Raw genomic sequence first — 13,006 nt, 5'->3', positions numbered from 1 at the left:
GTTAATAATTTACTTGTCCCGGGCATTTGGGCAATCGTTAATGTTTACCTGAGATTAGTATCGGCAGATTCACAAGGTCTCAATATCAGTACTGGAAAAACAGTGGTATCGTGCCACCTCTAGTAGGAATGGTTGGAGGTATTGAAAAGAGTATCAGTTGAATCAGCTGATCTGGTTGAATTAAAATGGGAGTAGTGTGTGTGTGTGTGTGTGTGTGTGTGTGTGTGTGTGTGTGTGGGTGTGGGAGATAAGCCAGAGAGAGATGAACATCAGTGGGATTACAACATGAAGAACAATGCATGTGTGCATGTGAACAGGTTATCTCCCACACCCTCATGTACTATTTTTCACTTGGCCTTCATCCTCTTTCTTATCTGTATAGAGTACTGAGACCATTCATTGATTTGATTTCCGAAAATGATAAGTACAAGTTCAATTCATTTTTCCAGCAGAAAAGCAGAAAACATGTATTTAGCAGGGATGGGCATAATGAGAAGAGCTGTGGGGCTGAAAGGTTGTGTAGCTGAGAAAAGGAAAAGAAGAACATTTGCAACTCAAGCAAAGAAGCTGATGGTGTTCTCAGAACAATGGACTGACCACCCCAGAGTCCAGACCTTAATGTCACTTGCCAATCCTATTGAAAAAAATTCCGATTATAGATTCAGACTGAGGTGTTTATGCTCACTCTACTCAACAATCTGATGAAAATCTCTGTTTTCGATCCAAAGTTACGCACATGCGTAGAGAACCGCTTAGTGTAGACGTTACCATGACAGCGAGCGTCACGTGAGTCCAGTCAGAGTGAGATGAGCAGCAGTGAGCAGTGCTTGTGTTTTTAATGACTTTAAAATGATGTCAGACTCAGGAAAACGTCCTTCACATGTCCTTATTAAAGAAGGCCGAGAGGAAGACGTCGCGTTCTGAGACACATAAGCTGGACGTCCGTCCCACCGCCGTCTTTTAAAGATCAGAGCATAAACTTCGTCTCCTCTGCAGACCAGTTTCTGCTCCGCCATGTTGAACGGTATAAATTTTCACTATGACATGACGAACATGATCAGAACGGACTTAAACTTTCCGATAGGGAATGTAATCAGATACAGGCGTTTACACGGATATTATTCTTCTATTTAACAGATTATTTACAGGATTACCCACCTCGATCAACTGGATAGGAACTGTATTCTGAATGGCCTCAATCAGACTAAACCTCTGATTGAGGTGTTTACATGGACGTATTCTATTCTGATTGAGCTATTAGTCGGGTTATTAACGGATTATTAGGCTGCATGTAAATGTAGCTACTGAATGTGTTTGGGGATATGGGGATTTGTTAGATATGGTTTCTGCTTTATAATATTAAAAAATAAATAACTTGTACTTAATAAATTGAGCTTAATGGACATTTTGACTAAAAATGATATGTGATTGGTCGTCTCTGACTTTTGCACAGTACTGTCTCTCTATCTTTTTGTCTGTCTGTCAGTCAGTCTCTCTCTCTCTCTCTCTCTCTCTCTCTCTCTCTCTCTCTCTCTCAGCAGTGTATATTTATAGTCTGCTTTATCCTGCACTAGAATGGCAGCAGTAGAGTGTCTGCTGATCTCTTCCTCCTGTCCTTTCTCACCACCTCTCTCTCTCTGCCTCCCTCTTTCTTCTTCTTTCTTCCTTTTCTACCTTCCTTTCCTCGCTCGGCCTCCAGTTCTCCAGGGACATCACTGCTCTGGTAAGAAGGAGTCCAGCTTCTCACCTCTCTTCATGTCTGTTTTCTTTCACATCTCTAATCTGCTCTCTTAAAGGTGCCAAAACATGTTCTTTAGGATGTAGAACCAAAGCAGAACCACTTCTGGTTCACTGAGGAATCTTTCAGTGCATGATTCTTATTTTTAAATAAGTATTTAAATAAACTATGGTACGCAAGTATAATAAACTGTTTTGAGTTTTTTACGTATTCTAATTCAAAGGAGAATTCCACCAAATTTTAGAAACAACTATAATTCAGTGGTTGAGATGCAAACAGAGTCATTCAGAGTGGTTTGGTTTGAAAAGGTTCAGGTTTCTTTACAGTGGTGCTGATAGGAACCAGGGGTCACAGTGTCTACAACACAAATATAGACATTTTATTTACTATCAGAACTACCACTGAACCCACACGAGTCTTCCGAGTTCATATGTAATGTTGCTGATGGTAAAATAGTGATTAATCTGAATAAATTAGTTATCTTTGGTACTATTTTGTCCAACTGTTCCCTGCCTATATATATCCACCAAGTGTGTTTTAGGCCAAAACCTTTTAGTTCTTTTAGAGGCATTAAACTCTTCACTACCACTGTGAACAATTCTGACTTTATAATGTTCTCCAGTACAGAGCACTCCACCCAAACCACTCTGAGCGACTCTTTGAGTGCCATTTAATTTTAATTTAATTATACAGATTTTCTTTTTTTTTTATGTATCCCACTTTAAAATTCTTCCTAGAGCTGTATGTCCAAGCCGAGACCCGTATAGGTCTCTTTATTTTTAAGTGTGTGCACTTGGGAAGTATACTGTTTTAAGAGAGATACAACTGACCCGTCCATGCTCCGCCCACAATTGCATTTTTCATAGCAACTGTTGCTGAGTTGGACTGGTTTTACAGAATATTGGCAAAATCCGGTTAAACCTAATGAGGAACTGCAGCACACAACTCGGTTTTTGAGTTTTTTGTAAAATATCTACATATAGAGAATGTTATGTCTTTCATAACATCATATTGTTTCATAACAGTCATATTTTTAATATGGATTGGGTGTGTTTTTCTGGCTAAACAGAAAGCTTCAGCTGTTTTAACATAGCTGCCATTCTAAGTTAGGGCCATAACTAGCACTGACCAAGCAACCACCAAGCAACACCTGAACAAACCCACTGGAATACCAAAGCAACTGCGTAGCAACACCATAGCAACTACCTGGAACACCCTAACCACCACCTGGAAGTGCTGTATAAACGCAGTAATAATAATAATAATAATCGTCATCATGAAAAATTGTATTTATATAGCACTTTTCATGCCGGCGGCAGCTCAAATGCTTTACATACAGGTGATGAAGCTTAACATTAATACAAGACATTATAAGTATTACTTTAGAATCATATAAGAAAATAACACAGATCAGATTAAAAGATAAACATCACGAGACGTAGAGTTTTAATTTGATGCTGAGTTGAAGAAATACGTTATTAGATGCTTCTTAAAAGTTTAGAAGCAGAAGGACTGAAAGAGTCTCTCCATGTTTTCTGTCTTTACTGAAGGTGTTTTCAGAAGGTCAGTATCTGCAGATCTAAGATCACGTGCTGGAACATAAACAGACAGTTACAGACAGTGAAGTTATCGAAAACAGCCAACAGTTGTCTACAACTGCTTTAGCTACCATTATTAGCTGGCTTTGTCCAGCCAGAGTTCGTTCATGACGTTTTCCTCTTCTAGTTGCACTTACATTTCTTGCCACTGGAGCCTTTTGCAGGTGAGAGGGAGCGGAAGAGAGAGGCGGGCAGAAGCAGAGAGGTGTGCTGCGGTTGAAACCTGACACCTCAGGTAAACAGAGAGTGGTGAAAGTCTCACACACTCTCACTTCTGTCTGAGCTGGAGCTCCGTTCACACCCGCAGCTCCACTCCGACTCTGCCCTTTAACCTGGTGCCTGTTACAGCGGAGAGCTATAGTCAGAGATGGGACTTTATGAGTAGACTGGAGAGTCAAGGATTACGGTGGGAGAAATGCTGGCAGAGATAACGTTAGCTAGCGTTAATGTTAGCATTAGCGCCCCGGTGAATCGCTGCACTCCTCTGGCTCTGCCCTCCTGTCTGCGTGTCGCTCTCTCTCCGCAGCCAAAGGTGCGTAAGCCTCCGTCTCTTAATCCCTCCACGGGGTCACTGCCTTTTATTCTGAGCCTGGCAACTTGCCCTCTCCCTCTCTCTTTCTCTCTCTCTCTGTCTGTCTGTCTCTCATTCACTTATTTTCCCCTCCGCATGCATCTGTTGCTTTTGGATGGATCAGTAAAAATGCTTTACATGGATCTATAGACATAAATGTAGTAAAAACAGGACATATTCTTGGTGAAAGATTACTTGAGGAAAAGTACAAAAATACTAGCTTGTGATGTAATGAAGTAGCAAATGTAATTAAGTATCAAAGTCAAAACACTTTGAGTACTTGTTCATCAAATTGTTTAAATTTGATGAACAAGTTATTCCTGAGGTGTCTGCATTCAAACAGGTCTCCTTCATATAATTTATTTATTAATGTTACACGATCTTCAATAACTTACTTTTGATACCTAAGTACATTCACCAGAGAGTACTTTTGTACTGTATATATAGATAGAATACTTGTACTTTTACTTCAGTAGAAACATGGAGTACTTGTACTTAAGCAATATTACACCAGGATGATGTTTACTTTTGCTCAAGTATGGAAAGACTGTTCTTTGTCCACCTCTGAAACTCTTTCCCAGTTATCAAGGTTCCAGAGTTACAACAGCAGTAAGAGAACTGTAATGAAATGATTCTGTTTTAATTATTTTTCAATAGGCGATAGACAAATACAGCCATATTTAAAAGTTTGGGTACCCTTGGATAGCCAGATAGTTTTGTTTTGTTGATTTTCTATGTGAAAAGAGTTACACATCCTTTCGAGAACATCCTCTGCTTCTTTCTGTTATTCTGCTTCTAAACTGTGGAGCTATTTAACAAATTTAACTTATTGTGGAAAAAAATAAAGTATGATTTTTGCCACATTTTATGTCTTATTTGGTTTTCCAATAAGTTAAATTCCACAAATAACCAGTAATTGTGTATTACAATGTGCAGAGATGTGTCTCTGGGGAGGATGTGTAACTTATTTACACTTAGAAAAATAACAAAACATGTTATTTGTTATTTGTTTAATTCTGTAAATTAATTTTATTATAACTAATATTGTAATATTCAGTGCTATACAGTCAGAGAGCAGCACAAACTTTGACTCTACAACCAAATGATTCTGAATGAGTTTTGCTGATACACTAGGAGTGCAATCAATCAGTCAAACCTTTATTTATGTAGCACCTTTCATACAAGCAGTGACTGAGAGTGCTTTACAGAGTGACAGGGTTGTGAAAATGACCCGGAAAAGAGATTAAGAGGAATATAAAACATGAAATGCAATAGTAAAATATCAGAAATGATCAAATCTAATCCCGGATGTTAGTCAGAAGGGGCATATACTCTGAAAGCTGCCTTTTCATGTCTTTGTCCGTTCTCTTGAAATAGCAAGTAAAGTTGAGTCATAACATTGAAGCCTATCAGACACATGTTTGGAGACTAGTCCATGAATAGATTTAACAAAAGAAAACAAATAAGTATTTGACAGTTGATTCTAAGCTTAATAGGTAACCAGTGTAGGGTTTCCGACTAAGTTTCATGTTCACGAAAACCTGAAAAACGAAGTGACAGGTAACTCGTTTTACCGAGGCAGTTTACAAGGCAGTTTATATGTTCAAGCTACCATTAATGCCATAAATGTGCACATGAAAGTGTGACATTTTTGAACAGCCAGTCACGTAAAACATAAGGCGTTGTCCAGCGGCTTATTGTTCAAATAAGAAAGAAGAAATTTGCTTAAATGTGTGGAAATTAAAACATTTCTAACAGTAAAAAAGCAACACTGTCTCCTCTGCTGCTGAGTTGGTGCTTACTGGAGTATTAACTGCTTTCTGTTTTTAATATCTGTGTAGTTTGATTGGTTTCCTCTGTTAAAAAGCGATATTCTTCATGTGATTGACACCATAAATGTCATAAAGAAAGACGTGACTGTAGGGATCCTCCTCCGTCAGTCCCTGATTGGTCAGAGGCTCAGCCCTGATTGGTTCAAGAGCTGCTCATGATCCAAAATCTGGAGCTTAACCGGCCCTAGAGCAGGTTAGTTGTTCAGCGTTAGTTGCCATGGTGATGTAGTGAGGTAAAAAGTGATTCGCTGTCGTGAGACAGAACAAACTAAGCTTGAGGTTTGCTGGCTAAGCAAGAAATCCTGCTTTGTGAGACCTCAGAAGTAATATAGGCTCAATAACCGTGTTGTGTTAATTGTTGTCAAGCTGTTTTTTTCTGTAAAACACTTCACTGCTCCTGTGCTTTTAGCCTGTGTGTGTGTCATAAAATATCTCATGCTGTTACTTCTGAAAGTGTTGTAAACATTTTATAGAGTCTTTAATTAACACTCATGTAGGCTACTAATACATCTCTTCCGTTTTCAGGCCTATTCCCAAGATGCATACCTCAAAGGAAACGAAGCGTACAGCGGAAACGCTCGGAACATCCCCGAGCCTCCTCCCATCTGCTACCCACGGATAGAGGCTAAATGCTCGGGGATGTCTCAGGCTCAGGCTCCGGCCTCAGAGCCCCCGGCCCACTCTGAGGCCTCGCGGGGGGCAGGCCGGCGCTCTAATCCTGAGCTGAGCTACAGACTGGAGATCCCTGTTCCCCCCTCACCTCCACCTGCCTCACAGGTACGGATACACCCTAGTATAGGTGCATGTATAAAATGATTCTAATATGGTAGCCTAGTGTGACTTCACAGCTTTCACCGTGTTAATAATTGTCTAAATATATAAAAATAAAAATAAAATGGCTTAATAAATGTGAACAAAGCTGCAGATGATTCTGCAATGATTGAGAAAGCTGTGGAGAACCAGGAGTGGTACAGTAATACATAATGCAATACCTTGCATTTTCAATTTGCTAGGCTAATAAAGAATCAGCAAAAACAAGCTAATAAATTAAATGTAGTTTTGATTTTAGGATCTTAAATCAGTGATGAACTGTGAGTATCAGAGCTGGCCCTTCACTTTAGGCCTCAAAATATCAAAACCCACCTCTACAATAATGCTGATTTCTGCTAACACTCCTATGGGATTCTAGTGGTATGCTAGCACTAAGCTAACAGCGGTGCACTGTACCTTACTTGTAGTCGTTTTACAGTGACTCTTGCAGTAAAGAGTCCCGACATAGAGCTGCCACCGTTTTCCATTTCTAACACCTGACTGAAACCTGGTTAGACTACAGCTTGTATTCACAGTCAGCCACGTATCTAGAACTTCTTTTTCCATACAGAATTGGTCCCACTCACTGTAAATCAAAACCTGATTGATTCCACTGCCAGTTCCTAATTCTGTTGGTAGTTAATCTAATGTGTAACCAATGGGAGAGCTCGTTTGGCTGTGTCTACCTAATTATCTACTCCAAAAATCCTGATGGGACAATTTTCCACTGGGTGTTTTAAGAGTTTAACCCTTGTGTGGTGTTCAGGTCTGTGGGACCCATTTTCATTGTTGACCAAAAGAAAAAATGATGTGATTTATTATTATTTCAACCTCAGATTCTTGACCTTTGCTCATTTTCTGTGAAGAACGTATAAAATAACCCATTTTCAGTGTCTTCACTCTGTTCACCCCCCACACATTTATATTACGTGAACCTGCGGGGAATAAAAGTGTGGAGGTGCTGTGTCCTTCACTCTGTTCTCCTCCTACATGGCCTGCTGTTAGTGTGTCTGTGGGTGTCTGTGGGTGTGTGTCTGTGTGTGTGTGTGTGTGAGAGGGTGTGGGTGGACAACATGGACAGGCTGCTGACTGGCTACAGCTGCTAAAGGAGAACCCTACGCTGGCCACTTGTGATATTTTAAACATCTGGTATTTTTACATTAATTGTTATGGCTGTATTGATTTAAAAAAACAATGATGTGGTGGGTCCAGCAGACCACTGAGTAACAAACACACCAACACCACACAAAGGTTAATCCTTTTCATTTGCAACCAAAACTTCTAAAAATTGCAGACATCTTTCTCTTAAGGCCTAAAAGGCTCTGAGGGTTCCCCTCTGTCTGAAATATTGCAGTAAAATCCTAATAATCCTCATCCCTACTGCCAGGTCCCCAAGACCCAGACTGTGGTGTGCGTGTACAGCGAGGGCGCAAGGACAGCAGTGGAACCGGTTGAATCCCCGGCCCGGTCCACCCCCAGCCACAGGACAGAGGAGGACAGGTATTATTATAACCTTTATTAAGAAAGCACTTTCCATTTTAAAGGGCCGGTATCATGTAAAACTAGTTTGATAAACATTGTTAAAGTTTCAAAACATACCTTTCTCTCCCCAGTCCATATATAGAGAATGGGCTGTAACAAACAGCCTTGTTGAATTCGCTGTTTCTGTGATGTCACACAAACCAACTCATTTCCATATATCCACCTATTCAGCCTACAGCCGTTAAGCTCCGCCCATTCGCTCTGGTGTTATAAGGCGTGTTTCAGCCCGGACTGTTTTTGAATGAGGCACAATACATGACAGCCAATCAGAACAGAGCTCATTTACATACCGCTGAGATTACCTATCTTCATTTTTTGTCGTTTTTCAGTTTTTGACATAATCTGAAAACGCCTGTTGTTCTTTACATTGTGTGTAAATTTCATGATGAATGGACTAAAAGAAATGACCCAAAATGACTTGGAAAAAAGTCTGGTTCCATTGACTTACATTACAGATACAAGGTTTTCTTCTGACAACAGCGATACGTCAGTCTTAAAGACACAGTAACAGAAACAGCCTGTTTAACTTAAGGGATAAAGAGAGGTTGGAAAATGGTCATGTAAACATTGTGACTTGTGCGTAACGCCAAACATTGTAAGTGGACACCAAGGAGGAAAATGAAGTACACGAAATGTAGGATATCTTAAAAAATCTCTTAAAAAATCACAGCATACTTTTCACAGGAAGAGAATATCACATTGCGACCCTTTTTCTTTCTGACACCAGAACTGATATTGAAACCTTGAATATCAGCTGATAGGAATCTGATTAGTTTTTTTCCATTGTAAAACTACCAAGCTTGAAAGTAAGCAGTTTTGAATGAAACACTTCACTTATTAAGACCTTCTAGTACTTCTGAAACTCTCTACTACTCAGTAGGAAGGAATACAAAGCCAACAACTTGGCTTATATAAAGATATATAAGGCTCTAAGATGAGTCTCCTTTCTACAGAGACGGTACTGATCTCCTGCTGTCTGAATTGTGCTGAGTCACATCCCTGTATTCAGACTATTGTTAATACACACTGTGCAATATATCATAATCTGCTACTGTAACGACTCTCGCTGCACACTTTAGACTGTAAATACTGCTGATATTCCTAGTTATGTTTATACTCTTTGTGTTATAAATGACTTCATACCACTTAGTGCAACACCTGCTCTCATGTAAATACAACAAATCTGTCTTATATGTTTATGTAAATATGCAAATAGATATACTTTTATTTGTACTCTCTCCTACTTTTTACTAACTAAAGTCTATTTTTTTGTGCCTAATATATGTAAGTTTATGTGCAATTATATGTCTTGCTACTGTAAAACAGCAATTTCCCTTCGGGATCAATAAAGTTTTTTCTATATTATCTATTTAATCAATCTATATAAAAAAAACAGAGCATTAAAGTTGAGCTCAAATGGTATTTTTTGATTTTCTGAGTGAAAATAAGTTACACATCCTCCACAGAGACACACTTCTGCACAATTTAATGCACAATCACAGTTTATTTGCTGAATTTAATACATGGGGTTGAGAGGGGGGGTTCACAGGCCACATGTTATGGCACATTTTATATTTTGTATTTATTTATTTTTTTCCAACATGTTAAACTTAGCAAATAAATTGAAATTGTGCATTAAAATCTGTAGAAAATCTGTAGATCTGTTTAAGTTTGTACTCTGTAGAGGATGTTTTAACTTATTTTCTCTTAGAAAATTAACAACACATCATTTGAACAGGGGTGTTCGTACTTTTGCATGCAACTGTATCCCTTACAGTGAAGTTGTGTCCAAATTAAACTATTTAAAAATCAAGTGGTTCCCAGCTCAGGTGCTTGAGAACCCCAGTGTTGTATATGTTGGTGTTTTCCTGCTCTACTGCCCCTTAGGTAGGGCTTGTTAATGAGCTGATTAGTTGCATCAGGTGTGTTCGAGAAGGGAGACTGCTAAAATATGCAAGGCAAAACGTGGAAACATCTGTATAAATTTAAAGGGGAATTCCACAGATTTTTCAAAATGTCTGCACAATTCAATCATTGATAATGACTGAGTAGTGGTAAATCTGATCTGTATCTCCCTGCTTTGAATATTTTGGAAAAAAAAATAAATTTTAGATGAAAACATTCTCAACACTGTTGTAAAACAGTGTCTCGGACATCAGGCAGTGAATTCATGACCATTTTCATTTAGTAACTTTCTCTGAGGGAGCTTTTAGAGGTGGACGTCTGGTTCCTATCACCGCCACTGTGAATGATTCTGACTCTAAGTGAATCTGGAACAAAGCATTTCACACCAAACCGCTCTGAATGACTCTGTTTAACTATTTAATTATGCAGAAATTTTGGATTTCGAATTCTTCTTTCAAAGAGACCCAATAAACGAATTGAATTCTAGCCTAAAGATTTTTTAATCTGTGTTTTTAAAGGTACGCCCCCGTCACCGCTGCCACGTCTGAATCCGCTCTAGAGCGCCCGAGAGCCCACACCACTGCCTCCTCTTCATCTGCTGGAGGAGTACAGTTACACTACACCCCCGCCCGACTGCCAGAACCTGCAGGGTTCTCGAACTCTGCACCTGTGCTCAGCCAGTCCATCAGACCCGCAGCGACCACAGCTCCTGCTTCCAGCCCGTACACCTCCTCTCCTCCCTCAGCCACCACTTCACCCTGCTCCCCTCACCAGAACATCGACTGGAGGAACTACACCACCTATAAGGAGTACATCGACAACAAGCGCCTCTACATGTACGGCTCCCGGACCATCCAGGAGCGCCTGGACAGCCTCCGGGCAGCTGCGGGCGAGTACAGCAAACAGCAGGCTGGTGCTGAACCGGCCAAAGACGTCACCGGAGCCCACGTTCGGAGGAGGAGCGCGTCTCACGAACGGAGTCACACCAGTTCTAGGTACTGCTGACTCACTTATCAAGCCAAGTCAAGCCTTTTCATGCACAGCCTCAAAAACCGCCTACCTTTCAGATATGACAGTTGTCTTTTATCTTGAATGGCAGTTATTGATATGAAGCAAGTCATCACAATCATTTGTCAATTATTGATATTTTTAATCAATAATATTAATCTACTTTTTTGTATTTTTATTATTAAATTTTACAATTTTAGAATTTTGTTTAAAAAATTCATTTATTTTTAACCTATCGTGTTAAATTATTGTATGTAATGTATTTTAACATTTTATTGTTTTCATTTATTTAATGTACAGTTTAAAATATTAAAGTTTACAATTTTGAATATTTTTATTAATATCAATAATTCCTACAATACATTTAATTTAGAATTACAAATGTTACTTTTATTCTGTATTTTATGCTTATAACTAAGAATTTAATTTTTCATATTTTAAAATTAGATCATTTTCAATTGAAAACTTTATTTATTTGACATTGTTTTTCAAAAATAATTTTAATTTAAGACTTTTGATATTGTAGAGTTTTATCATTTAATTTTGATTCGATTTTTTAATCACTAAAAATTCCCTAATGGTTAATTTGCACATTTTCATATTTGAGATATTGAAAATATATTTTAAATGGTACATTTTTACAATGTTAGACATTTGTTTAATTTTCATAAATAAGTATAATTTGTCATTAAATTTGTTCAGTTTTATTTCATGTATTGAATTATTTTAATTATTTAATAATTTGTTTAAAATTATTTTGTATTTTATCATTTAATTTATTTAATCTTTCAATTAAATGATTTTTTTAGTTTAATTCAGGAAATATAATGTTTAGATTTTCATTCCAGTATTTTTCAGTCAGTTACTAAAAGTTCGTTATCATCCCACCTTTGCTTCTAGGGTCCCCCTGCCCCTCCGCAGCGTGTCTCAGGAGAAGCTGGGTGGAGCGGAGCGGGCGGTAGGGTCACGGGACTGGCCACGTAGCGCATCGCAGGACGCCTTGCCTTCAGCACCGGTGGGCGTGAACAAGCCGCGAGCGCGATCCTGCGACTACCTCAGCAGGCACGGCGAGAGCGGCGCAGAGAGGCAGCTGCTGGACAGACGGACGTACGGCCGGACAGAGACGGATGACAGGACACTGGTTTGCGCAGGAGAGAAGGAGGTCAGGGGCTGCAGGCAGTCCAGCTCGGTACGCACAGTGTCCCAGCCACACAGGACCATGGGCGGGTACAGCGGCAGTTACCCAGGGCTCTCCGTCACACCTCTCTTAAACAAAGGTACGAATCTTGGGAATCAGCCAGCTTTAGTTTAGCTTCTGACCTCTCTTCATATTTTTTAAAATCTCTTATTTATTTATTTATTTATTTATTTATGTTACTGATCTTGCTTAATATGCATTGTGTTTTTTCATATTTTTGCTTTATTTCTGTATTAGTACTAACTAGGTTAGTCTAGGTTAAGCAGTTATGAGAGTGAGGAGTATCGGCCCATATAAACAGATGTTATGGTGCTAAATCTAATCTACACTACCATTCAAATTTCCATATTTATGATATTTGTTATTTTATATATAGCACTAATGATACAGCATAGATTTAACTACTCGCCAAAAAGTGTTTTTGAATATTTTATTCAGTATTTTAAGGATTCTGATAACAAAGAAGTTATTAAATGATAAATACTGTAATTATCTGTTCGTTCTTGCCTTCAGATTGTGATCTTCCTTTTTGAAACATGATAAAATCTGCATATTAATTGTGTCATAACTTCTTTCTCTACAGTACACAGCTGTTTACAGCTTCCTAGAGTTAGACAGAGTATTTTATATATAATAAAATATCGGCAGCCAAATTGGTTTCATACTAAAACAATGAATAAAAACGTTTTAATAATAGTGTATATTATGTTTATTTATGTCTCTGTATTTATGTTAATAATTATTAATCTGCCTTTTATTAACTTTTTGAAGCCTAAACTCAAATATGTTGTCAGTTAATCCTAA

General features: G+C 38.6%; 1 protein-coding gene across 1 annotated transcript in view; it reads left to right on the top strand.

The window, feature by feature from the left end:
• Positions 1-13,006, top strand: part of LOC118815495 (rho GTPase-activating protein 21-like) — a 103,253-nt gene that overhangs the window by 51,643 nt on the left and 38,604 nt on the right. Inside the window, exons 7-11 of the mRNA XM_036581650.1 lie at positions 1,700-1,723; positions 6,265-6,516; positions 7,937-8,049; positions 10,515-10,991; positions 11,905-12,281. Of these exons, the coding sequence (XP_036437543.1) occupies positions 1,700-1,723; positions 6,265-6,516; positions 7,937-8,049; positions 10,515-10,991; positions 11,905-12,281 (1,243 nt within the window). The remainder of the gene's footprint in view (positions 1-1,699; positions 1,724-6,264; positions 6,517-7,936; positions 8,050-10,514; positions 10,992-11,904; positions 12,282-13,006) is intronic.

Source organism: Colossoma macropomum, unplaced genomic scaffold, assembly GCF_904425465.1.
Source record: "Colossoma macropomum unplaced genomic scaffold, Colossoma_macropomum, whole genome shotgun sequence".
In the NCBI taxonomy this organism is placed as follows: domain Eukaryota; kingdom Metazoa; phylum Chordata; class Actinopteri; order Characiformes; family Serrasalmidae; genus Colossoma; species Colossoma macropomum.
Note: the sequence above shows the minus strand (reverse complement) of the source record. Positions and strands in the feature narration are given on the sequence as shown.